This window comes from Mesoplodon mirus (genome assembly GCF_964341445.2).
Source record: "Mesoplodon mirus genome assembly, chromosome: 1".
NCBI classification, from domain to species: Eukaryota; Metazoa; Chordata; class Mammalia; order Artiodactyla; family Ziphiidae; genus Mesoplodon; species Mesoplodon mirus.
In genome coordinates, this window is record NC_138976.1 from 10,872,844 (window position 1) to 10,900,227 (window position 27,384).

Genomic DNA, 27,384 nt, shown 5'->3' on the forward strand with positions numbered 1-27,384 from the left:
TCACAGGCAGAAAGCTGAGGACAGAGCTGTGGGACCTGGCAGCGTCAGCGGGAGCACCAGGGCCAGGGGCTCCACTGGAAGAAGAGAGAGGCTGAGGCTCCTGGGAGTGGGTAGTGGTCTAGATGCTGCGTCTGTCCCTCAGGGGCCCCCGGTTGGGCCTTTCAGAGGTCCCCAGGTAGAGCTGGGAGGAAAGTTCCCATGTAATGTCTCTAGAAACCTGGGAGGAAAGTACACCCTTTGGGCTGGGCTGGCAGAGAACCAAGATGGGGACCCACCCTCCCAAGATGGGGACGGGGCTGGGAACTGGGGCTAAGGGAAGACCTGGGGTAGGATTCTGGCCTGGGTGACCCTGGCAGTCTCCCTCTCTGAGCCTCAGTTTCTCCATCCGGAGAACACCTGCAATGCCGGGGATGGGGGGAGTGGGGAGTTGGGGGGCGCCATGGACTTTCCAGAGGGAGGGGCGGGGCCCGGCCTGTGAGGGACACACAGCTGGCAGCCTTCACTCCCCCGCTCTTCTTGCTAGGGCCACCTGAGTGGGTCGCCTGGGGGGCGGGGGGCCTAGGGCATCGGAGGGCAGGACGGGTTGGGTGTTCCTCCGAGGCCAAGGTGGAAGCGGCTCCGTTGCTACGAGCGGCCTTAGCAACGCACCCATTCAGCGGAGACAAAGGCGCTGTCGCTTGAGTGCAGAGGCGCCCCTGCGGCTCTCTTGTTCCCACAGACGCTGCGCCTGCAGGGGCGGGGGCGGGGGGGCTGGAAGCCGAGGTGGGGGGGTGGGGGTTGCCGCTCGGCCCCTTCGGAACGCCCACCGCCTGCAGGGCGCCTGCGCCCTCCAGGCAGGCCTGCAGGAGCCGCCTCCAGCCCATTTTGCAGAAGGGGAAGCTGAGACTCAGAAGGACTGGGACACCTGCCAGAGGTGGAGGCCAGCTGGGGGTCTGGGGTCATACAGACCTGGGTTCAAATGTGCCTACGCTAACCCCCACGTGACTACTGCTGCGCCTCAGTTTCCTCATCTGCGCGGGCGGGGGCCCTGACCCCAGCTCTGCCACTGACCCTGGCTGGTCAGGGCTCCCCTCTATGCCTCAGCTTCCTCATCTGCACAGTGGGAGGACGACAGCACCCCCATTTCCCCAGGTCACCACATGAAAGGAGTCAGCAGATGGCTGGGTTTAGCACAGAGCTCAGCCCTGGTCAGAGCTCCATAGGCAGGCCTCTTGCTCTGGTGGGAAAGAATCCCTTGTTGGAGGGCTGGGCAGTGCTAAGCCCGCCCCTCATAGGCTTGTCTCTGGTTTAAGACTGTGGGAACCCAGGCCCAGAGAGGCTGGCAGCGACCAGGGTCCCTGAGGCTCCCCTCGGGCCAGGCCGAGCTCTCCTTGAGCGGGGCCTCGGTGGTCCCGGCCCTGCCCTGCTACCCACAGGCCCCCCATCACGCCCCCGTCAGCTGTCCAGCTGGGGAAACTGAGGTCTTGGGAAAGCACTTGCCCCTTACCGGGTTTGGAAGCCTCTCAGACCACCAGGCCCGGAGCCCTGAGGTGGGGAGGCGGGGAGGCTGGGCTTGGGGCGCTGGAGAGGTGGGAATGCAGAGAGGAAGGCAGGTTCTTGCTCCGGGGCCCTCCCGGCAGCGCCGGCCTGGGAAGGGGTCCCAGACTCACTCCCTAAGTAAGCCTCTCCCCAGAGCACTGCATTGTCACTGACAGAGCCCACGGGGCGCTAATGGGGGACTTTCAGGCACCAGCAAGGAGCGGAGTGAGGGGAAGAGCCCCTCAAATTGTGGGAGGTCGGCTGTGGTTGCTTCTCAAATCACTTCCATTCCCGTACAGTGGGGCTGAGGGGGTGTCGGGATGCCAAAGGGAAAAGGGGAACCCCCTGAGGTGGGAGCTACACCTGAAGCCCTGAATGCCGTCAGCTGCACGGCCTGAGGACAGAGGAGGTCTGTCGGGGGGGTGGGGCCCGACTCCTGCTCCCCTTGCTCTGGGGGCCCTCGGCTACCCTGGTGATGACTCTTCCACCCCCAGTGGCCTTGGCATTCAAGTTCTGCCAGCGGCTCCCAGCCCCCTTCAGCCTGGTAACTGAGGGACAGGCCCTCTGGATCCCCAGGGGAAGCCCCACCCCAGGCCCGCCCTGGTCCCTGTGGTTTCCCTAACCCTGCCGGTCACACTTGCTAGCCCCTCGGCAGAGTCCTGCCACCCCTGTCCCAGCCTCACCAGTCTCTTGGGTTCTGCAATGGAGGAGAAGGCTGTGGGGATCCTGGGGCCGTGCGTCCCTAGTAGGGGGAAAACACTCGATCACGTGAACTTACAGGAGGCTGAGGTAGGAAGCTCTCTCTCTGCTCCCCCGACCCTGGACAGGGACCTCATTATCAAAGACCCTAAGAATCCACTCAAAAGTTTACCTCATAGATTAGCGATGAAGACACTAAGGCCCAGAGAGGGAAAGTAACTTGCCCAAGGGCACACAGCAGGGGAAGTAGGAGCTGGGATTTAAATTCCTGGCCTGACCCTTAAGTCATTCAACCCATGCCCTATCTCAGGGCCCTGAACCTCATCCACCTACCTGCCTTTGGGAACCCTCCACATCCCTTCTGCATGGAAACCCAGGGAAAGTGACCCTGGGCAAGCTCTGCCTCTGGGCTGGGCACCAGGGACCCTTGTTCCCTGGTGGTGGTGATGGGAGGACAGGAGCCTTTTCTAAGCCATCCCCTAGGTCCCGCAGTTGCGGAATTCCCCAGGCCTCAGTCTCCTTGTCTTTAAGATGGGCTAATGGAATCTGCCGTGGCCCTCCTAGCTCAGCCCGAGCACTGGGGAGACCGACGCACCAGGTGGCACTCGGACTGGAGGGTGGTGTGGTCTTACCTCTAAGAGCCAGGTGTCTTCAGGGTGGAGCCAAGACTACTGGGTTGTCACGGGCCACCTCCCAGGGATGTGAGGGCCTAGGGTGGAACCCCGGGCCCGCGGGACAGGAGAGAGCCTGAAAGGAAAGGGCGTCAGCGCTGGGATCCGGCCGTAGGTGGGACCTCCCACCCTCCCACCCCACGGACCCCCCGCCTGCCCACTGTGAATGCCTCCGCTGCCTTCTCAGTCATCCTCTGCAGGGCGCTCTGGACCTGGAGGATCAGGCCAGGGTCAGGGCTGGGACCTTCTCCTGACCTCCACGGGCCAGTTGCAGAGCCCCCTGCAAGTAAGCCCTGCCTGCCTCCACCCACATCCCACCCTCCAGCAGCTAGTATCCCCTGACTTACTTCCCCGTGTTGTAGGCTGCATAGACCAGGAAGATGTACGGCCCCCTGGGGACAGACCCAGGGTGAGGATGGGTGTCACTACCTGGGAGTCCCATCCCCTTTCCCCCAGTGTCTGGCCTGGCACCGCAGCAGAGACACCTCCAGAGACATTTAGAGACACAGGAGGATGAACACAAATCCTGCCCTGCCCCCCAGTCCGCGATGGGGAGCCGGCAGTTGTGGCATTCTATGGCAAAGAGAACCAGGAGGGGTCTTGCCCCACTGGACCCCCTGCCTTCAGTCTCTGGTCAAGAGGCAGCCTCTCTGCCCTCTATCCCTCCAAGCCCCACCCCCCTGACCTGCCCCATCCTCACACCCTCACCATGTTGCACGGGTGGGGGATGGGAGAGGCGACACCTTCCTGAAGCTCCAAGGCTAAATCAGGTCCAGGGGCAGCAGACCCAGGTTGCATTCTGACTGTATCTCTAGCTGAGTGCCTCTCTGAGCCTCTGTCTCTTCATCTGGAAAGTGGGGAGGAGGCCAGGACTTGCTTCTAGCTGTGTGTGAAGGACTCAGCACAGTGGCTGAGTCATAGCTGGCTCCTTCCCACACATGCGAGGACCACGATGGCCTCGCCGCTCACAAAGCACCAGCACACTTGGGGTGACCCTCACAGCAGCTCCATGGTTGGGGTGGTGGGGATTCATTCTCCCCATTTGATGGAGAGGGACCCTGGGGTCCAGGGTAGAAGACAGAGCAAAAGTGTGACTCAGCGGGTAGCATGTGGAGCCTAGGACTTTCTCAGGTTCCACCTGGACAATGTAACAGTTCCTCCCCAAGAGGACACAGGTGAGGGGACATGGGGTTCCTTGAGGCCCTCTAGTTTCCCAGGGCTGAGAGCTGGAGCCCCAGAGCTTGACTACTCCCCCTGGCTCCCAGGCACCAACTGGGTTGCTACCAGCCTCTACTCTGCCCCTAAGACAGACTCTGGGCCTCGCAGCCCCCCACACCCACCCAGCCTGTGCTCTCTCCAAAGCCCCTGCACAGCCTCCCCCATCCTGTCTCCTTTTACTCACTCCTCACACTCCAACCCAACCACACCAGCACCTGCCTAACGTCCTCCAAGGCTCCCTAGTACCCCTGGGGTGAAGCCTGAGCTCCTCACAACAGCTCTAGGGACCCTGCACAGTCTGGCCCCCATGTTTCCTCCTGTCCCCTTTCTCACCAGCTCCCCCAACCCCATGTCTCCCTCCATCTGATCCCACTGTGCTCCCCTGACTTAAAACATTCTTCCCCCTCTCTCCACACAGCGTTCAGGTATTAGCTGAGAATCACTGCCTCCAGGGAGTGCCCATTCTGCCTCCCCATACGGCCCCGACTGCCCCTTAGCCTTTCAGCCTCAGTCGTGCCCGCTGTGGTTGTGTGGTTTTGGTGTCTGTCTGTCCCTCAGGCTGAGACCCCCAAGGGTGGGTTCCTCGATCTTGAGTTCCAACACTTTCCCCAGGATGCAGCCCAGCACAGGGGAGGCGCCGGGGAAGTACGTGCTGAATGGCCGAACGACACAAATGTGCTCACATTCACGGCGCTCCTGATGTGTGCCAGGTGTTATGCTTTGCCCTTTGCAAATATCTTCCCAGTGGAACCCCACAACGGTCCCACGAGGTGGAGAATATGATCCCCCCCTTTATATGGATGTGGAAACTGAGGCCTGTCTCAACTTGTGCAGGCCTCCCAACGACACTCTCAGGCAGGGTAGGTGTGAGCTACAGCTAGTTGCAGAAGTGAGGCTCTGCTCTTCCACCACAAAACCTGGCATAGGGGCCAGACGGAAACAAATCACCAAGAGTGAATGAATGAGTCAGCGCAGATTTCAGTCCCTCCAGCCCCAGGCCTGCTCCCTGGTCACCTTGGGCACGTCCTGCCCAGCTTATGCCCAAGACAGAGTGAGAGAGGAACGGGGCTGGAGGTGGGGCAGGGAGAGAAAGACATGGAGAGGCAGCAGGTATGGTGGAAGAGGGAGGAGAGGGAAAGGCCAGGCCTGGGGAGGGAAGCAGCCGGGAGGGACCCAGAGAACGCGACTCTGAGCCTAACTTGGGGACCTGCCTCGAGACAGTCACAGGAACATCAGAGTGGGCCCAGGTCTCATGCCTTCTGACCCCCTCATAAGGCAGCCTCTCCCCTCCTTTATCAGACCTGAAGGTCTGAGGCTGGCTGGGAGGGGGCAAGAGAGGTGACACTCAGAGAGAGGGAGAAGCAGGGTAAGGGACCAAGAGACAGGGGGTCAGAGCCCAACAGAAGGGGAGATGTAGAGAGAGGCCCAGGAGAAGCCAGGTGGGTCCATGCCAGAGGAGGCGGGGACAGGGACAGGAGCCTGTGACAGAGCCTGAAAGACGGAGAAAGAATCCCAGGGAAAACTCAGAGACAGAGACGAAGTAATGAGACACCGGGAGAGGAAAGGACCTGCCCTGAGAGGGAGGCAGACAGCGTGGTGATGGTGGCTCTGGCTCCCTGGCTGCAGCCCTGCCCACCTGAGGGCCACAGGCAGGGAAGGAGCTGGAGTGGTTGCCATAGCAACAGGATGCTGCTGCCCTCGCCACTCTGAGGCAGGGTGGAGACACCTGGGTAGGGTCCCTCTGCTAAGTGGGCTGAGCTGGAATTCCAGCCCGCGGAGCTCTGGGAGTGCAGGGCTTGGAGGAAGGGCTTCTCTGTGTCCATCTCTGTCCCCAGCTGCTCAGGCCCCGCCAGGTCTCTGGGAGCCGTGCTTCTTTAGGAAGAGCGTTGGGACCCCAGTTTTTCTTTGCTCTCCCAGCCCCTCTCTGGGCACAACCTCCATTCTCCCTGAGCAGTCTGCACCCCCCATCTCCCACCGCCCCTGTTCTTTCTTTTCCCCTCTCCATTCCCATGCCTACCTGGCAGAGAGTGGCGAGTCCCCAGGGCCCAGGGGGAGAAGACAACATGGACCAGGACCCTGGGGACCAACCCCCTTTGCACCCTCCCTTCTTCCTGCCTCATCCCTCCCTTAACACTTCACTCCCTGGTCTTGGGCATCGTCTGCCTCCCCGACTCATGTCACCTCCACAAGAACAGGGCATTTTGCAGCCTCCTTTGCTGCTGTGTCCCTGGCGCCTAGCACAGTGCCTGGCCTCTAGTGGACATTCAAAAAACCTCGCAGGGATGGATGAATAACTAACTGGATGAGGGTGCCCCTCCTGACCCCAGCTCCCCACCCTCACTCCCAGCCTCAGCAGCTCTTCCAGGAACCAGGCCCCTCTGCGGTCAAAGCTGAATATCCTGATGGCTGAGAACACAGACTCTGAACTTGGGCCCCATGCTGCTCCTTCCTACTGTGAGGCCTCGGGCAGATGACTTCATGGAATCTGTTTCCCCGTTTGTAAGGCCTGTTCAGAGATATAAATATGATCCTGGTCCAGGACTCAGAGCACTTAGGCATCCATCAGCAGGAAGCCCAGCTCTGGGACACAGGGACCCTGGACAGAGTTTGCACTTGATTTCCCAAGCTTGTCTTTGTCCATCCGTGGGCCACCTCACTTCTCAGCCCTGAGAGGGACCTGGGCTCGGCAGAGCTGGGAGTGGGGAGTGCAGACAACAGGAAGAGGTGCTGGGGGGTACAAGGGAGGCTGAGGGGCAGGGCAGGGGCGGATTGGGCCCTCCTTGGACTGACCTCCCTCCCAGCACTCAGCTCCCAGGGCTGTGGCTGTTTGTGTCTGTACCTGGGTCCCCCATAGATCTGCAAACCCCCTGAAGACAAGGGCTTAGTCTGACCCATCTCTGTGGCTCCAGGACACAGGACCTGAAAGGCACACAGGGGGGTTCCTGCGGTCCCACGTTACTGCTTCATTTATGTGGGTCATGTCCTTCCAGCCAAAACCTTTTCTGAACTGCTGTCCTCACTGATGGAGCAGCTCATGCTGCCCCACAGTAGGCCATCCACAGACCCCAAGGGGAGAGGTCCCTGGTGTCCTGTACCCCCATCCTCGGCTTCCTGCCGAGGCCGGAAGTGGCTCTAGCACAGCCTGGGGACTGGAACTTCTGCTGCGCCCTTGAGCGTCAGGGCACAAGGCATCTTAGCCACCCCCTTTCTGGGCCTCAGATTCTTCAACTGCCAAATGGGCCCCCAAATCCTCCCTGAGGTACTGCTCTTTGATTGGAGGTTTGTTCCCACTCTCCCCCTCACCCGCCCTCCCCTTGACAGTGTCCCCGAGGCTGCTGGTGACTCCCATGACAGAGAGGACACTCCCTCCCCAGCCCCCTGACAAACCAGCCACACCCTCTGAGCTCCAGTGCATGGCGGAGCCCTGGTCCCACACGGCCCAGGGCCCGGAAGGAATTGAGGCCCACGGCGGCGTAGGCCCAGGCCGGGCTGAGGTGCACCAACATGCTGACCAGCCAGGTCAGGCCCAGGACGGGCAGCAGGACCAACACTGGCTTCACCTTGGGCCTGCAGGACAGCAGGCTGGACTGAGGGAGGCCAGGGGGCCGGGGGCTCCCCACAGGGTTCTGGGGAGGGCAGCCCCTGGAAAGTGCCTGGAGAGGGGCCGGAGCAGCAGACTGGGGACTTAGGCTCAGGACTTAGGTGTAGCTGGAACTTTCGGCTGGACCTGGTGGCCCCTTCTCAGACACCCAGAGTGGCATGAAGTAGGGGTAATGGCACTGGGGAGATAGGGTCCCAGTCCCAAGCCTGGCTCAAAGGAAGGGAGTTGCAGCTGTCCAGGGGGAGGGCTGAGGCCTGGACAGTGAGTCCAGGGGGCATGGAGTCTGGAAGGGGACCCCTGGGGCTGCCTGGATTTTCAGGCTCCACTGGCTTGGGCTGCCCTGCCCTTGGCAGAGGGGTGGTGGTGAGGAGGAAGGCTGGGGGGGGGGTGCCTGCTTCAGCAGGATATGGTCCTGGAGAGTGATGGGGATTCTTGGCAGGGGTAGAGACCTAGATTCTCACCCTGAACCTGAACTTCTAGGGACTGCCTGACTTGGGGGTCTCCTCTACCTTGTCGCCACCAGACCATCAGTGCTTTCTGCAGAAGGTGAGTCCCCAGGACAGTGGCTGGTGTCCACATCCCACGTCATATACACACAGGCTCAATTACCATCTGCACAGGTAACACGCATGGGCACAGACTTCCACACGCCCATGTGCATGAGCATGTGTGCACACGCAGCACAGACACATTGCAGACATATGCTCATTTATAGCCTTGCACTCATAAGCACACGTGGCCACACCTGGCTCCCCACTTCTTCTTGACTCCCCCAGTCTGCGGCCTCACCACATCTGGATCGGGGTCTGCTGCTGCACACAGGGCTGCGGGCTCAGCGTGCGGGCACAGCGGCGGGCCCTGGACACGGTGACAATCACCACACGGACCAGGATGCAGGTATTGGCCTGGAGATCTGGTGTCAGTGGGGGCACCCTCCCCCTTCCCCGACACATCCCTCCCCTGCAGGGCCCCCAGGCCTCCCCGCTCACGGTCAGCACGGTCAGCACGGGCCCCACAAAAGCCCAGATGGCGTCTGTGTGCACATTGAGCCAGCAGTGCCCAGTGGCCACGTAGTCATGTGGGGACACTGCCAGGGTGATGGCCACGATGGCCACAGGCACGCCTAGGGGAAGAAGAGGTGACCTCAGGGCCGTGTCTCTCGGGAGCCAGCCCCCGTCCAGAGCTGCATCCTCCAGCTGTCCCATAGTAGTGGGTGTACTGGCGGCACTGGGAGATCCAGGGAGTGGGGTTGGGTGGGCCTGATATTTTGGGTGGCACTGGAGCCCCGAGTAGTTGGGGAGCGGAAGAGCTGAGATTGAGTCGAGGCCTTAGGGCTGAGAATCAAGAGTTGGAAACTGGCGATTGGCGTGGGGTTAGCTGGCTTCAGATTAGGAAGGCAGTGCCGGGGGCTGGGAGCTGAGGCAGTTGAAGTGGAGGAGGATTACGAACTGGAGCTGGGTAGAGTTGGAGGTCGACGGAGCTGAGTTTGTGTCAGACACGGGCGCTGGCCACTGGGTGGCGCTGGGTGCCGGTGGAGGAGGGTGTTGGGCGGTGGGTGTTGGACACAACAGAGGCCACGCGAGGCAGGGTGGAGGGGAACAGAGCAAGAGTGGGGAGCAGAGGGGCCTCACCCCAGCCTGTGGCGTAGCAGCGCGGCTTCCTGGGGCCCGGGCGCATGCTCACAGCCACCACCTTGCTGCACAGCAGCAGCCCTTCCGCCAACATCCAGGAGAAGGCGACCAAAAAGAGGAGGTGCATCACTGCTGTGACGGCCACACACACCACCTGTGTGGGAGGGTGGGGGGTCCCCACGGAGGCCGGTCATGGGTGCGGTCCACCCTGGGTCCCCTGTCCGTGCCTGGCGTTGCCAGCCCAAAGCAGTATGAGCGGGTAGGGTCTCGGGGCAGCGCCCTGGGCCCAGCTCCAACATTCTGGGTCTTTCCTCTCTAGGCCATACTCCTCCCCGGAAATGGAGCCAAGTGAAGATATGGGGGGCAACCCAGAAAAGGCTGAAGGTGCTTTCCCAGGCCCCCCTGAGCTCACAAGCCCACCCCGCTGGCCGCCCACCTTGTTGGCCTTTGCCCACTCGCTGGCCACGAGGAAGCCCTCGGCGGAGGCCAGGGAGAAGGTGAGTTTCTTGTGGACTGTGGCTCGTTCTGACTGGGGGACCCCGGGCAGGCAGAGGAGTTGGTTAGCAAGGACCCCCACCACCACCTGCGTCCTGGTGAGCCAGCCAGTGAAGGAGGAAAGGGCGGCTCCACAGGGGCTTCTCTGACCGAGGATGGACACCCACCCGAGGAGGGACGTGGAGGCCCACGAGGGGCGGGGCGGGCCCAGGGTGGCAGGCAAAGTGGTGAGCTTGCCTCACCTGGCCGCCAGTAAGAGCAAGAAGGTGGTGGCGAGGGCACAGGACACACCGCAGCCCACAGACGAGAGCGTCCTCAGCAGGGACCCCCCGTCGGGGCGTCTCTGTGGGAGGGACAGAGACCCCGAAGGACAGCAGCCCCACCAACGCCCTGGCCCGACGGGACACTCACCCGCCCCGCCCGGCAGCTCCCAGGTTCCTCAACCACATTCTCTGCCGTGAAGCAGGGATGGCCAGGCCTGCACACAGCAATTTGATCATGAGCATTTGCATGTCCTCTCCTGCTGGAGAGGGGCCCAGCTTTCACGGACTCCTCAGATACTGAGAAGCACTAGACTGGAAGTGACCACCGACACGCCCATGGGGAGGAGGGATGGTATGTGACAACCACCCACTGAGGGGGAACAGGGAGCTGGCACGGATTACTCACGATGTGTCCGATGTCCATGCTGTTTTTACAGGAAAAATGCATTCGGTAGCGTGTTTTTCTAGCGTGCTCCCAACAGGCCAAGTGACCGCAGCATTCCTGGGCTCAGACACCATCTCACTCAACCTGAGTCCCCTTCTGTCCAGCGAGCCCACCTTGCTTGGCCTCCTCCTGGAATTTGGCATCCCCCCAAGGCTGTGAATGCTAATGCCTCTCAGGGGCCTGTCTTTAGTTGCGACTCCTTTTACTTCTAACCTCACCTTGACCATGGCTTTACCTACTGGATCTTGGGGCCAGCTGAGACCCCTCCCGCCCCGAGCACCGGACCACAGACCCACAAACCCGTTGCCCACCTGTGCCTCCTGAGACGAGTCCCACATCCCCCGGTGGCCCAGGTCACCCCTCCTCCTCAGCCAGTCTTCCTCATCTCCCCACTGCTCCCTGGCCCAGGGCCCCTCCCCTCTCCTAGGCCAGGCCCGCAGCACCCGAGCTGCTTTTCCCCCCTGGCCCCCACCTCAGCCTCACTCGCTGCACCAGCGGCCTCCCTCATGTAAATCTAAAGCCTGCTTCACACTCTTCCACATCTGCCCTCTGCTACAGGACCACGATCCAAGCGCGTGGGCCTGGCCTTCCAGGCCTGTGCGATCTGACCCGTGCCTACCTTGTTCACTGCCATCCCCCGACCCCGGGCATCGCACTGGAAGCCCCAGACACATTGCAGTTCTAGAACGTAACTCGTCTGCCACTTCTAGCCTCCTTGCCTTTGCTCAGATGGCCCTCTGCTTGGAATGCCTTTCTGTTCAACTCCTGTGCATCCTTTAAAACTTGGTTCTGACATCACCTTCCCCTGCCCCACTGCCCCCTCCCCAGCACTCACCTGGACGTCGTACACCTGGACGTACAACAGGACGGCAAAGTTGGTGCTGTGGTTGCAGAAGCAGGTGGTTGAGTCCTGGTACAGAGCGGTCACGGAGCAGCCAGTGGTGGCCCAGGAGCCCCTGAGTCTGGGCTTGGGGTGAGTAGTGAACAGAGGGCTCTTGAGCTGGGCTGGACATGGGGCTGGGGGACAGGTGGCAAGCAGGGGAAAGCCTCTCCCCAGAGCCTGGGGTCCCTCAGTGCCCTGCCTCTAACCAGCTATGTGACCTTGGCCAAGTCACTGCCCCTCCTTGGGTCTCAGTTTTTCATCTGTAAAATGTACTTTTCTCAGGAATGGTAGGAGGATGGGGCTGATACCAATGATCACCATTGATTAACTGTGTTAATTACTAAGCAACAGTGATTGATGTTCATTCCCTCATCAACTCTACCACCCATTCCACAGATGAGTCTCTTCCTAGGTACCCCACAGAGTAGGCTTGCATACCTACTATGATAGGGAGCTCACTACCTCCTGGGTAACAGGCTCTCCTGCCCCAGCTTGTCCCCAGTTGAGTGGGGCTTGGAACCACCCCTGCAAGGAAGTTGGTGAATGGAGGCCAAAAACATGCTTGAGTCCTGCCTCATCCTCAAGAGGAACAGATGTTTTTTTTTAATTAAAAAAAAATTTTTTTTGGGGGGGGTGCCATACTGCAGGGTATGCAGACCTTAGTTCCCCAACCAGGGATGGAACCTGGTTCCCTGCAGGGGAAGCGCGGCTCTTAACCACTGGACCACCAGGTAAGTCCCTGGATGTCTTTTTTTTTTCAAGTGCCTTATTTAAAGAACTTGGGGAACTTCCTTGGTGGTCCAGTGGTAGAGAACCAGCCTTACAACACAGGGGATGCAGGTTTGATCCCTGGTCAGGGAACTAAGATCCCACATGCTGTGGGGCAACTAAGTCCGTGTGCCACAGCTACTGAGCTTGCGTGCCTCGGCTAGAGAGCCCACATGCCACAAACTGCAGAGCCCACGCCCTCCGGAGCCTGAGCACCACAACTAGAGAAGAGAAAACCCGCACGCCACAACTAGAGAGAAGCCCATGCACCACAACAATGATCCCGCATGCCTCAACTAAGACCCGATGCAGCCAAAAATAAATAAAATTTAAAAATTAAAAAAATAATAAAGAAAGAACTTGGAAACCCACCCGATGCTGAAGTTCCAGAAGGCACAGACAGGCTCCACCAGCTTCAGAGGGAAGGCCTAAGGGCAGCCAACAGGGACAGGGCAGGTGTGTGAGCACATGTGGGCAAGGAGAGAGACCAAACGATGCAGGGGGATGTGGAGGCCTCCTGCGTTTGAGGGACCAGGGGGTTGCCCAGCATGGGTTGTGGGTGCAGGGACTGGAGAAGAATGCCGGCAGGGCAGCAGAAGGAAGGTGAAGTGAGTAGAGTTTCAGGCTGGCATTAATGGTTAATATCGAAATCCTAGGAACAAGCTAACAAGCTAACAAGCTAACAAACCACTGTGAGTCTTCCCTCCAGGATGCTCTACCTAGTAAGAACACACAGGTCTCTATCTACTGTTGGGGAAAGAGCTCGCCATATATATATATATATATATATATATATATATATATATATATATATATATATATATATTTTTTAACATCTTTATTGGAGTATAATTGCTTCACAATGGTGTGTTAGCTTCTGCTGTATAACAAAGTGAATCAGCTATACGTATAAATATATCCCCATATCTCCTCCCTCTTACGTCTCCCTCCCACCCTCCCTATCCCACCCCTGTAGGTGGTCACAAAGCACGGAGCTGATCTCCCTGTGCTATGCGGCTGCTTCCCACTAGCTATCTATTTTACATTTGGTAGTGTATATATGTCCATGCTACTCTCTCACTTCGTCCCAGCTTACCCTTCCCCCTCCCCGTGTCCTCAAGTCCATTCTCTACGTCTGCGTGTTTACTCCTGTCCTGCCCCTAGGTTCTTCAGAACCATTTTATTTTTTGGTTAGATTCCATATATATGTGTTAGCATACGGTATATGTTTTTCTCTTTCTGACTTACTTCACTCTGTATGACAGACTCTAGGTCCATCCACCTCACTACAAATAACTCAGTTTCTTTTCTTTTTATGGCTGAGTAGTATTCCATTGTATATATGTGCCACATCTTCTTTATCCATTCATCTGTCGATGGACACTTAGGTTGCTTCCATGTCCTGACTACTGTAAATAGAGCTGCAATGAACATTATGGTACATGACTCTTTTTGAATTATGGTTTTCTCAGGGTATATGTCCAGTAGTGGGATTGCTGGGTCGTATGGTAGTTCTAGTTTTAGTTTTTTAAGGAACCTCCATACTGTTCTCCATAGTGGCTGTATCAGTTTACATTCCCACCAATAGTGCAAGAGGGTTCGCTTTTCTCCACACCCTCTCCAGCATCGCCATATGTTTTTCAGTACAGGAAAAAGCTGCCTGACACTCTGCATAGTAGGAGCCCATTTATGGTTAAAAAAAAAATAAGGTTCTATGTAATTGTGAAAACACATGCACAAAAGGTCTGGAATCAAACACACAGCTAACTTAACAATAGTTAGGTCTCAGTTTGAATGTGTTATAATGAACATGTTAGTTCTTTTGTAATGAACAATGACAACACTATGGACTTTATAAGATGTCATCAAGCAGAAAGAAGACATCAGGTGGCAGGTGGTACCTGTCCCAGACCAAGCAGGGAGGCAGCCTGAGCTCAGGACTTGGGTTATTTGTCCCGACTGGGGAGGGTAACAGCAACGTCACCTCACTAGAATATGATACTTTGTGTTTTGCAAAGTATTTTCATGTCCTTTATTGTTGTTGATATTCATAGCAACCCAGGGGACGGGTATAAATTTATGTAATTTCAGGTGAGGAAGATGAGCCTCAGAGAGGGGAATTAATCTGTTCGAGGTCACACAGCAGTGAGCTTAGACTGGGTTGTGACTTGGTCAACTCCATGCTCTTTCCACACTCTGTGACGATGCCTCCAGAGAACATATTATTCCTTGGGTTGGCTGAATTCTTACCACATGTATTCATTCACTCATAATATTTTTCCTGGGTGTCAGGTACTACGTTAGGTGCTGGAACACAAAGAAAACCTACTGTTTGCTTTTAAAATGGATGATTGTTACACCACTGATAAGCATTTTCAAGTGGTACAAACTGAAATATCAGTGCAGCTTATACACTCAAAAGCCACAAAACTGTTGGTGCCCAGTGGCTCCATACCTGGCCATATATCCCCAGGAGACAGTCACCAGAATCAAAACATATTATAAGTGAGGATTTTCACAGGGTTAGGCAGGGTTAATTGTAATAGAAAAAACTCTGCAGATACTCTGGATGCATGGAGGAGAAGGGGTCGAGTTCATTTTGGACCATCCCCTGGGAAGGGGGTGGGCGGTTCTGGACTTGGCCGCAGTCAAGGCCTACACATTGCTAGGATCAAGCAGCAAGTGAGAAAGGACAGGATGGCAAAGGGACATCTGTGACAGAGACAATGCAGAAAACACCTGTGGGGAAAATGAAAAACACAAATGTTTACATGGCTCAACTGAAAGAGCAAGGGCTTTGATTCTTCAAAAGGGAAAAAAAAAAAAAAAAAAATATATATATATATATATATATATATATATAATGTACCCAGAAAAAGGCTGAAGGGAAACACATGGAAAAGTTTAGGGCAGCTATCTCTGGGTAATAGGATTTGTCTTCTTTATCCTTTTCTACATTTTCCAAATTTGCCACAATGAGCAATCCCTTACTTTTATTTATTTTTCATTTTAATGTATTTTAATTCATATAATTAATATATAAATACAATCTCAGAAGTTAGTTGTTTGAAAATATAAACAAAATTGGTAAACTTCTAGCTAAACTGATCAAGAATGAAAAGGCAAACATCATTATAAATCCTACACATGTTAAAAGGATAATAAGTGACTATTATGAACAACTTCCTGCTAGAATTGAACAACCTAGATGAAAGGAACAAATTCCTTAAAGGACACAAATTACTAAAACCATCTCAAGAAGATATAAAACACCCCAAACAATCCTATATCAGTTTAAGAAATAACTCATACTTTAAAAACTTCCCACAAAGAAAACACCAGGCCCGAAAGACTTCACTGGTCTTCACTGGCCTATCAAGCATTTAAGGAAGAAATAATACCAATTCTGCAAAACTCTCTTAGGAAACAGAGGAGGAGAGAACTCCCAACACATTTTATGAGATTAGCATTATCCTGACACCAAAACCAGAGGAAGACAGTATAAGAAAACTACAGAACATATTACATATTCAGGAATATAAACACAAAAATCCTTAACAAATATTAGCAAATTGAATCCAGCAATATATACAAAGGATAATACACCATAACCAAGTGGAGTTTATCCCAGGAATCCAAGGCTGGTTTGACATTTGAAAATCAATCAGTGCAATTTACTATATTAACAGAATAAAAGAGAAAACCATATGATCCTATCAATGTGGAAGAAACATTTGGCAAAATTCAATAGCCATTCATGATAAAAATTCTCAGCAAAGCAGGAAGAAAAGAGAACTTAATCTGACAAGGGGCATCTACAAAAAGCCCACAGCTAGCATCACATTTAATGGTTCAAGACTGAATACTCTCCCCTCTAAAGTTAGGAACAAGACAAAGCTATTTGGTCTCGTCACTCCTATTTAATGCTGAACTAGAGGTCCTAGCCACTGTACCAAGGAAGGAAAATCGGAAAAAAAAAAAAAAAAAAAAAAAAGACATGGATTGGAAAGGAGAAAACAAAACTGTCTTCATGTGCAGACAACATGATCAGGGATGTAGAAGATCCTAAGAACTCTATAAGAGAGCTACCAGAAGTACTAAGTGAGTCTAACAAGGCTGCAGGATACAATCTCATTATATAAAAATCAATTGTATTACTATATACTTGCAATGAACAATTTAAAATTGAATTAAGAAAATAATTCCATTTACAAAAAAGGGTATATCTAACAAAATACCTTGAAGACCTGTACCCTGACAACTGTATATCACTGCTGAGAGAAATTCAAGAAAACCTAAATAAACAGAGGGATATACCTTGATTAAGGATTGGAAGATTCATTGTTAATATGCCAGTTCATCATCTTATTTCAATTTGAGAGATTTAATGCAATCCCAATCAAAATCCCAGCAGGTGTTTCCATAGACATTAACAAGCTGATTCTAGAATTTATATGGCAATGTGAACACCCTAGGCTAGCCAAAGCAATTTTGAAAAGGGAGAACAATGTTGGAGGACTTACACAACCTGATTTCAAGGCTTACCATACAGATGCATTAATCACGACACTATAGGGTTAGTGTATAGATCTCTGGAACAGAATAGAGAGCCCAGAAACAGACTTACACATATATGGACAATTGATTTTCAACAAAGGTGATAATTCAATGAGAGAAAGAATAATCTTTTCAACAAATGATATTGGAATGGGATGTCTATATGGAAAAATAATGACCTTCAACCCCTACCCAACATAATACACATAAATGAATTGAAATAAATCATAGACATAAATGTAAAGGTTAAAATGATAAACTTCTTTGAGAATATCTTTGTGGGCTTGGGATAAGCAAGATTTCCTAGATAGGATGCAAAAAGCATAAACCATGCAGGATAAAAACTGATAAACCAGACTTTATCACATTCAAAACTTATCTTCCAAAGACACTGTCAAGAAAGTGAAAAGCAATCCAGAGACTAGAAGATATTATTCACAAAACATATAGCTGACAAAGGACTTGTATTCAAAATATATAAAGAATTCTTACAGTTCAATGATAAGACAAATAATTTAAAAATTGGGGAAGAACAAAGCTGGAGGCATCATGCTTACTGATTTCAAACTATATTACAAAGCTATAGAAATTAAAACAGTATAGTATTGGCATTAAAAACAGACACATAGATCGATGGAACAGAATAGAGAGCCCAGAAATAAATCTATGCATATATGGTCAATTAATTTATGGCAAAGGAGGCAAGAACATACAATGGGGAAAGAACAGTCTCTTCAATAACTGATGTTGGGAAAACTGGACAGCTGCAGGCAAAAGAATGAAACTTGACTACCATCTTACACCATACACAAAAATTAACTCAATATGGACTAAAGATTTGAACTTAAGGTCTGAAACCATAAAAATTTTAGAAGAAAATATAGGTGATAAGCTCCTTAACATAGTAGAAACAAACAAACAAACAAAACAAAAAACCCAAACCATCCAATTAAAAAATGGGCAGAAGATCTGAATAAGCATTTCTCCAAAGAAGACACACAAATGGCCAACCGGTACATGAAAAGATGCTCAGCATCACTAAACATCAGAGAAATGCAAATCAAAACCACAGTGAGATATTACCTCACACCTGTTAGGATGGTTATTATCAAAATGACAAGAAATAACAAGTGTTGGAGAGGATGTGGAGAAATGGGGACCCTCATACACTGTTGGTAGGAATGTAAGTTGGTGCAGCCGCTATGGAAAACAGTATGGAGTTTCCTCCAAAAATTAAAAATAGAAGTACCATACGATCCAGCAATTCCACTTCTAGGTATCTATCCAAAGAAAATGAAAATACTAACTCAGAAAAGATATATGCACCCCCATGTTCATGGCTATTTACAATAGCAAAGATATGGAAACAACCTAAGTGTCCACTGATGAATGAATGGATAAAGAAATTGTGGTGTATAATAATGGAATGTTACTCAACCATAAAAAGAATGAAATCTTGCCATTTGCAACAACGTGGATGGAGCTCAATGGCATTATGCTAAGTGAAATAAGTCAGAGAAAGAAAAATACTGTATGATCTCACTTATATGGGGACTCTAAAAAAAAATCAAGCTCATAAATGCAGAGAACAGATTGGTGGTTGCCAGTGGTGGTGGGGTGGGGGCAGGGAGAAAAAGAGTGAGGGGAGTACAAAGATAAAATTTAAAAAGAGAGGATCTGTATGGCTTATGTGCAGAAATGTCAGTAATCAGAAAAGCAAACAGCAGACTAATGCAAAAATTTTGGGAAAAAAAGAATAAAGAGCATTTCCTATTTAAAAAAAACCCAGTGGCTCATCTTGAAATTTATTTAATTAAAAAAGTGAAAATTGGGGAAAAGATTTGAACTTATATTTAACAAAGGAAGATATATGAATGCGCAATAGTGTAGAAAACGATGCTGAAAATCATTGGTCTTGAAGGAATTGCAACTTAGAACCACAGTGAGACATCAGTACACAACCATTATAATGAACGATATTAAAAAGGCAGTTAAGGATGTTAGCAAAGGTATGGAACACTGCAATGCTCACACACTGCTAGTGGGAATGTAAGATAGTACACAACTTTGGAAAACAGTTGGACAGTCTCTTAGGAAGTTAGTGTATACATATACTTATCATACAACCCAGAAAGTCCCCTTTTAGGTATTCACCCAGTAGAAAGAAATCATATGTCCACAAAAAGGCTGTATATGAGTGTTCATAGTGGATCTATTCATAGCAGCTCAAACTGGAGACAACTCAAATCTCCATCAACAAGCAAATGGAGGGTCTTCCCTGGTGGCGCAGCGGTTAAGAATCCACCTGCCAATGCAGGGGACACGTGTTGGAGCCCTGGTCAGGGAAGATCCCACATGCCGCAGAGCCACTAAGCCCGTGCCTGAGCTCTAGAGACCGTGAGCCACAACTACTGAGCCCGTGCGCCACAGCTACTGAAGCCTGCGCACCTAGAGCCCGTGCTCCACAACAAGAGAAGCCACCACAATGAGAAGCCCACACAATGCAAGGAAGAGTAGCCCCCACTCACCACAACTAGGGAACTCTCGTGAGCAGCAACCAAGACCCAACGCAGCCAATAAATAAAATAAAATAAAATAAAATAAATTAATAAAAAAACAAGTAAAAAGAAAAACAAATTATGGTCTATCCATATAACGGAATTCTACACAGCACTAATGAGGAGTGAATTACTGAAACAGGCAAGAATGTAGATGATACTCAAAAATACCACCTGAGCAAAAGAAGCCAGACCATGGCACACACTATATGGTTCCATTTATATGAAGCTTTAGGAAAGACAGACAATCTAGAGTCACAGAAAACAGAGCAGTGATTTCCTGGGTCAGAGTGGGGAAGGCTGATGGGGAAGGGGCACGGAGAAGCCTTTTGGGAAGGTGGAAAAGTTCTATATCTTGATTGAGGCAGTGATACATGAGTATATACACTGGTCAAAACTCATCAAGCTATACACTTAAAATGGATGTTTTAGTACATGTAGATTTATATACCTTAATGAAATTGATTTTTAAGAAGTCTTGAGATGATATACAAAAGATATAATCTGTGGGGGGGTGTGTGTCCAGGATTGGTGGTTTTGAGCAAAGGAGACTTTAGCTTTCTCTGAAATGCTCTAAAGCTTCAAAAGCGAGAAGGAATTTGTGTATTACATATAGTGGATTAAATGACATATCTTGGTGATGCTTTTCTTGTCAGTTTACAGCAAAATACCTCATTCTTTACATAACCTCAGCTGATATTCCATTTTATAGCTCTATAAGGCTAAGTGATCCCCTACTGATGGACATTTAGGTTATTTTTATGCTTATGAAGCATACTGCAGTGCAGGTCTCTCATATCTCCCTGTATTACTGATGGGAACCACCAGTTTTTCAAGTCATGCAGACCTATAATGAAATCCCAGCTCTGTCACTTATAAGCTGGTGCCAGGCACAGCACCTCTTCCAAGCTCACTTTTATGGAATGGGCAGCTGGAAGATTAAATGAATGCTGCTTGTTTAAGGCACCCGCCATAAAGTAAGTGTGCAATGCACTACTGCCCTTCCCCCTCTCTCGAGGACAATGGGATGGCTTGTGGATGAGTATTTTTCTTGAACATTTTAGACGTTGGTTGTCCAGTGAACAAATACTGGGATGTAGTGGGGGGCACCAAACCAGGATAACTGTACCAGGTGGCTGTTTCCCAGAAGCATCGCCCAGTACCTGCGCCCAGTGTTGCAGGTGAAAGGTCACAGCCGTGTTGGCCTCCCCGGTTTCATCCCACACCTCAGATGAGATGATTGCTGACCCCACCTGGGTGCTTAGGAACCTGTGGGGAGAAAGGGAGCTTTTAAGGGCACCAGGTATCTGTGGGGGGAGGTCATACATGGCTGGGGTCATGTCATCCAGGCCCCTGCAGAACAGATAATACCCTCTGTGGAAAAGTCCTGTGCTGGGAATTAGGGCACCTGGGTTCCATTCTTTCTGGTAATTTGTGTAAGCCCTGTTCCCTCCCTGAGAGTCAACACTGAAGCCAGGACCCCAGGGAGGAGCTGAGCCATGTTCCCACCAGCCCATCTTTGGCAGGCCCAGAAATCTGTGTGTGTCAGGGGGGAGCAGGTTTGGCCCTGGGCTGCCAAGGGCAGATATGCCTAACAGAATGGGGGCTCTGGGAGGGGATGGAGGCCTAGCCTTCCCTGGTGAGGGGATCCAGGCCCTCAGCTGCCTGCTGGGTGGGACCCACTCACCTCTGCATTCTGCTTGCCTCTTCAGAGGTGTCAGGGGCCTGGGGCTCTCGGCCAGGGGCCCCCAGGGTGTACTGGAAGACACTCGAGCTGAACCAGCTGTGGATCATGGTGACTCCAGAGAGGCCTGGATGAATAGAAGGAGGCTAAGACCCGCCCAGTGACTGAGCAAGCACCACAGGTTGGTCCTGAGGGAAATGCTCTGCCCACCTTACACATAGGGAAACTGAGTCTCACAGAGGTTAAATGACTTCCTGAATATCACACAGTTAATAAGTGGCAGAGCCAGAATTTCAACCAGCCATAGCTGATGTGCTTAACCTGCCGGCTCCAAAGCCCTTTGCCCCTTATCCTAATCCTCCACCCCTGGGAGGGGATAGGTATGACTGATTCACTTTGTTGTAAAGCAGAGACTAAAAAAAAAAAAAAAAAAAAAAAAAAACAACCCGAGGCGAGTACTAGTAATACAGTTTTACAGATGAGGAGATACTTCTGAAAGGTGAGGTGACTTATTCAAAATAGCAGAGCTAGCAACTGTGAGGGCTGAGGTTTGACCCAGACCCCAACAGGACCCCACCACCCCTCTCCCTCACCCACCTTTCCTGAGGAGCTGCCTCACTTCAGCAGCAGGGATGAGGATGTGGCCAGGCCCCTCTGGATGCCCACCGGGCATCGTGAACACTTGGCCCTCCGTGCTGGTCTCCCTCAAGTGTAGGCTCCGCAACTGCAGGCCTGGGAGCAAATGGGGCTCAGGGGCTGGACCTCAGGAGGGAGGTCTTTCTGCTGGGCTGGCCCTGCTGGCAGGGTCTGCTTCCCCTCTCCCTGCCACACACAGGAGGCCACCATTCCTGCACAGAGAGGTTCAGCAACTTACCCAAGGTAAGTCTGACTTCTCCAAGCCAGGGAGAGGGGGTCACTGAGAAGGGGGAGTCTCTGGGGGATGGGACATGAATATCAATGAGCTGCCAGAAGCCACTGGGCACCTGAAGGACCCAAGTTTTGCCTGAAGTTCCAGCGTAAGTGCTCCCCCACTCAATCTACAAACATTCACTGAGTGTGCCCTTGGGTCTGAACCTGAGATGCAGAAATGACTCAGAAATAGCCCTGGCACTCAGAGGACTTCAGGTGGTATTATGTAATTACCATAGAGGCGATAAAAGGTATGTTCAAAACACCGGGGTAACAGGAGAGAGGAACTGTCGGGAGAGAGCTAGAACTGGGGAGCCTTCCTAGCAGAGCTGGTGCTCAAGCAGGGTTCTGAAGGCTGTATGCGAGTTTGCTAGGAGACCGAGAGAGAAAGAGTATTCTGGATGGAGGGCACAGCATGGGCAAAGGCAGGAAAGAGAATGGAGGATCTGTGGGAGTCTGAGAACTCCCAGTGACCAGGGCTGAGGAGGATGTGTGAGCCCAGGCCCCACCCGGAGCCCAGATGTGTGGCACAGGTGGCGGGCAGGCTCACCGGCATGGTGGTGCTGGATGTGCGTTCAGGGCCGCTCAGAGGTCAGCATGGTGCTCAGCAGGGGCGCCAGGCGCTGCTCGCTCGCCACCAGGGCCCGGGGTCCGCCCACCACCTGGGAGGAGGCCGCAACGCAGCCCTCTCTCAGACGCCACGCCCCACAGCTGCCTGCCCTGACCACTGCGGTTAACAGGATCTCAATGATCTGTGAGGTGGCCTGCAGGCTCCAGACCCTCAGTGGCTCTGCAGGGCCTCCAGGATCAAGTCCTGGCTCCTCAGCTGACGCTTGAGGCCCTGCCTGATGAGCCTTCTCTGGCTTCTCCAACGCTCTCCTAAGCCACGTCATCCTCTCGTCAAGCTGAAGGCCTCACAGTGCTCTCTGCCTGCTGGCAGGTTGTTTGCCAACCAGGGTCCACTCTGAAGGCAGGGCCGTGCCTCCTGCTTCTTTGGTCTGGCTCAGTGTTAGATCCCTAACAGGTGCTCAAGTTTTAGGTTCCAAAAAGGAAACCATGCGGGGTGAGGACAGAGCAGGGAGGGGGAACGTGCACTAATGGGACACCTCCTCTGTGGTGGGCAAGTCACCTGATAGACGCCTACTCCTCTCCATTGCCTAAGCAAGGCAGGTATGATCATCCCCATTTTCCAGGGAAGAAAACTGAAGTTCAGAGTCCAGTTTTCCCCAGTCTGTCACGGTGTCTCAGATCCCCAGTAAAATGTGGGCTTACACATCCCCTAGGATGGGGAGCATCACCTGGACAGGTGAACATTCCACTGAACCAGCCTCCTGTGTTGTGACATCCCCACCCTACCCCCAAGCCCAGTTTTGAACTCTGTCCTGAAGTCACAGGGGGACCATGTCTGCCTCTTAAGCCCCAGAGCCTTTCAGGCAATGTTCACGACCCCTCGTTTTCTCCCTCTCTGGGCTGATGACTCCCAGGCCTACAGCCACTTCTGCCACGATGAGATTTCCAACACCCTCACCATCTGTCTCTTCTGTTCTCCATGGCTGAACACTCAGCAGAGAGGGCCTCCTACTTAAGGTGGTCAGCGGACTGTTGGATATGGGGGGCCCTTACTGACTAGTGGCTCTTAATTTTTAACCGCAGAAGTTGTTCCAGAGCAGTTGTATGCGGAAGTTCAACTTATAAAACAGACAGAAGAAGGGCTTCTCCTGATGGATGGAGAGATGGAGCTCAGAGATGGGGGCTGACTCGCCCGTGGCTACACAGTCGGTGGCAAGGTAGGAACCAGAGCCCAGGCCCCTGCCCCACAGAGCCCTGCTAGCCTCACCTCGCTGACTGACAGCCATGCACCAGCCAGCTGCTCCTCCAGGACCAGGCTGGCCACAGACACGATGGCCTGGCCCAGCTGCTCCCAGGGCCCTGTCATGGGCTCTGGCTCCCATGTCCCAAGGGCTGCCACTCTTTTCAGGAAGTGCATGACAGCCAGCAGCGCAGCTGGCCCCAGTGGAGCTGTCTCCTTTGTCAGGACTCTCTCCAGGATTCCCAGGAAGCTGGAGGCCTCGGCCAGGGGCAGGTCTCCGTGGGCTTCAGAGAGAGGGTCAGGGAGGAGCTGTGGTGCAGAAGAGCTGCTGACTGCTGGTCTGTCTCAAGGGGACCCCCCGCAAGGGGCTATACTTGGCCTCTGCCAGTCTTCTTGGGGGGTGTGGGTCTAACTAGTCACAAGCCCCCAGCTCTCAGAGGCTCCAGAATAGGGGGCATGAACAACCTTAATTCCTGCACACACATTAGGTGGGTGTCCCCTTTACAGGTAAGGACACTGAGATGCAGGGATGCCACCCATAGTGCCCCCAGACCCTCCAGCCCCCTGGGAGGGGGCTCACCACAATGGCATTGGCCAAGGCATTGACTTGGCTGATAACATCCTGGCCAGACCATGACTGGGTGTCCTGCAGCGGCTGGTAGGTCTCTGCAAAGGAGTGGATGCCAGACTGAGCCCTGGGCAACATCCTCTGCAGAGGTGCCCCATCCCCTGTGTGCTGCTCGGGGAAGAAGAGCACACTGATGGCTGTGTGTCTGGAGACTTAGGTGTCCTGGATGGGGAAACTGAAGCAAAGAATGGCAAAATCACCTGCTCGAGGTGACTCCCACACAGCTGGGATTCACCCCCAGTTCCGTATGGCCCCATTGTCTGTGGTCTAGACTCCGTGGAGGCCCCCGAAACTCTGAGAAGATTCTGAATTCCCAGGCTGTGCCAACTGCTCCCCCTCAGCCTACACTGGTCCATACCCAGCGTCCCCTTCAGCAGAGCCCAAGGCACAGCCGGACAGGGCGCACCTGGCCAGTAGCAGCAGAGGAAGGGCAGAGGCTGCAGGTAAAACAAAAAGCCCTCGGTGCGGGGTCCAGGGTCCTACGTAGGGCACTCCTCTGAGGGCACTGGCCAGGGTGGGAGAGGTGTCAGGGCCGCATCCTGGCATCCCATCGGTCCCTGTGACCCACAGCCCGTTCGGGCCTTGAAGGCGCCTGCACACTTGAGGGGGTGCCAGGACGCGCGGTCCCGGAGTTAGGGGCGACGTGGGAACCTGGGAGATAAGTGCTGCAGCCAACACTGGGAGGAGCAAGGTCGCCAGGGGGCGAGCCCATTCAGGCTGCTAGGACTGGGCGGATGCCCGAGGTACTGGAGGCCTGGAGAGGGCGTGGCCAGAGGTGGGCGTGGCCCGGTTGGCAAGAGGTGGGCTGGGTCCCCCAGTCGGAAGGGAAGCGGATGGGAGCCAGGAGGTTGGGGGTGGAGCCAAAAGGTGGGCGGGGCCTGACAAACAGGAGGCTGGGCGGGCCGTACCCAGACAGAGAAGCCGCACCCGCACCGGCGGTAGCAGCGAGGGTGTGACGTCCAGGGCGCCCAGAACCCAGCGGAAGAGCAGGCCGCCCGGGGTGCGGCGCGCAGGCCCGTGCCCGGTGCAGCTGCGCGGGGCTCAGCGCCCGGGCCCACAGATGGAAGTCGGTGAGGTTGCCGCTGAAGGCGTCACGCGCCTAGAAGCCGCCGCCCAGAGAGTCCTGGTCTTGGCCCAAAACGAGGATGCCGCCAGGTGGCAGTGGGTGGCCCGCGCCAAGGCCCCACGCCCCAGCGGGTCGCCGCCCGTCGGCGAACAGCGACCAGTGCCCGCAGAGCTGCTCCCACGTGGCGCACACGTGGTGCCAGCGGCCATCTGCGCGAAGGCAGCGTGGAAAGGCGCGTGGTGCCCGCGCACCGCGAGCGCCGCGTGCACGGCGCCGCCCGGCTCGGCGAAGGCGCGCAGCTGCAGCGCGTTGGCCAGCGCGGGTACAGCCAGGGAGGAGAGTGCGGCCGCGTCGGGTGAGGCGGCGTTCCACTGCACGTGCACGCACGCTGTCAGCGTCCCGAGCGCCGGCAGAGGCGTCCGAAGCCACGCCGCCCGGCCCGCGGTCCTCTCGCCGAACATTAGTGCGGCCGCGGTGCGCGCGCCTGCGGGGACACACGGGCCTCGACCTCAGTTTCCCCAGCTGCGCACACCGTCCTGCTTCTGACGGCCCTTTGGCGCAGCTGTAGGGCCCCTTCTGGGCTTCTGGTTCCTCCCTCCCTCTGGAAGGAAGAAATGGGGCTCCAGTGCCCGTGCCCAGGGGTCAACCCTCTACTTTCAGTCCAGGACAAGGGAACCTGAGAGGCGATGTGGACTTCCTCTGGGGTCAATCCACAAGGACTGTCACGGTGGGCTGCCATCTCCCAGCCCCCTCCCCCCAGCCCCCACTTCCCAGGCCCCGGCCCACACTCACGCCTCTGCGGGGGTCTTTGCAGAGGGGCCTCTCTTTTGCCTACCCAGATGGGGTCAGGCAGCTGTGGAGCGAGGACCGCATCTGGGTGCCGCAGTACTACGTGGCCAAACTACTGCTCACAGGACTCTTGGGCCTCCCACCAGCTCAGCCGCTGCCCTGGGAACTTGCATACCTCATCTGCAGTCTCCATTACCTCTCCAGGGGCCACTGGAGCTGCAGGGCGAGAGGAGGGTCAATGTGGGAGAAGTGTGTGGGCATCTGACCCTTGCTGGGTGAGTAGGGTAGGCAGGGCCAAGGACACTGAGCTTGGAGTCATTTGGGGCTGGATGGGGCTGAACCCTAGCTATGCTCTATGACCTAGCAAGTTTTGTCCCCTTGCTGAGCCTGTTTTGTCATCTGTATAGTGGCAGGAATGAGATGGACATGAGTGATGCTTTCAGCCCAGGGCCTGTTATAGGGGTGCTGAACTAAATGGCGCCTCCTCCCTTCCTCTGCATTTGAGGCCAGTGTAGCACATGGGCCCCGGGCTGGCTGAACTGGGGGCAGGCAGAGCCTCTCTGTGGCATCCCTCATACCAACCTGTGACCCAAGGGTTCCTTGATTCACCTGGGGAGTTGGAAGGGGTCCCAGAGAGACTCCTTATCTGAGAGAGAAGCAGAGAGGTGGGGTCTGAGTCAGGTCCGCACGCCCATATGTACAGTTACTGAATGCCTCCTGTGTGCTCCAGTGGGGTGCAGTGGAAGCTGCAGGCCCTGCAGGCAGACCTGGGTTCACCCAGAGTGGGATCTGGGGCAGGTCACTTCATTGCCCTGAGCCTGTTTCCTCGCATCCGGTGGATGTTTTTAGTTCTATGTCAGGGGCTTAGCTTGTGTAACCTTTGCGGTTACCTCATGATGTGAGGTGGCCACTTGGAACCTAGCAGCTTTGAGTCCCCTTGGCCTCCTCCCCTGCACCCCCCTGCCTCCCAGAAGTTCAGGTACCAGGAGGGCAAGGAGGCAGTGGCACCAGGGGGCCATTCTGGATCCAGCAGGGGCAGGCGAGGAACAGCAGGAATCACAGGCGTGGCCAGTGGGGGCTGGGGAAGGAAAAAAGCACAGGAAAGCAGCTCACTGTCCTGCCTGGCTTGCTATGCTACCCACTCGGTCATCTCGCCCCTTGTTTGGCTCCCAGACCCCACTGGGCTGGAAG

At 54.1% G+C, this 27,384-nt stretch overlaps 1 protein-coding gene across 1 annotated transcript; it reads right to left on the minus strand.

Annotated features, from left to right (window-relative positions):
• ADGRD2 (adhesion G protein-coupled receptor D2) lies at positions 1–27,212 on the minus strand (the record flags this gene model as incomplete). The annotated part of the gene is given in 36 exon segments (XM_082625572.1): positions 1–74; positions 488–542; positions 649–750; positions 807–904; positions 1,816–1,912; positions 2,202–2,260; positions 2,850–2,868; positions 2,872–2,964; positions 3,050–3,100; positions 3,236–3,238; positions 3,241–3,280; positions 7,503–7,673; positions 8,497–8,612; positions 8,697–8,830; positions 9,339–9,492; positions 9,775–9,928; positions 10,076–10,176; positions 11,377–11,497; positions 12,553–12,620; positions 20,471–20,576; positions 20,995–21,118; positions 21,589–21,753; positions 22,451–22,475; positions 22,479–22,562; positions 23,738–24,019; positions 24,291–24,376; positions 24,745–24,817; positions 24,821–24,843; positions 25,247–25,340; positions 25,342–25,437; positions 25,441–25,619; positions 25,622–25,888; positions 26,197–26,305; positions 26,309–26,409; positions 26,776–26,839; positions 27,177–27,212. Coding segments are annotated over 36 exon segments (3,624 nt in total).
• Between the last annotated feature and the right edge of the window lie 172 nt (positions 27,213–27,384).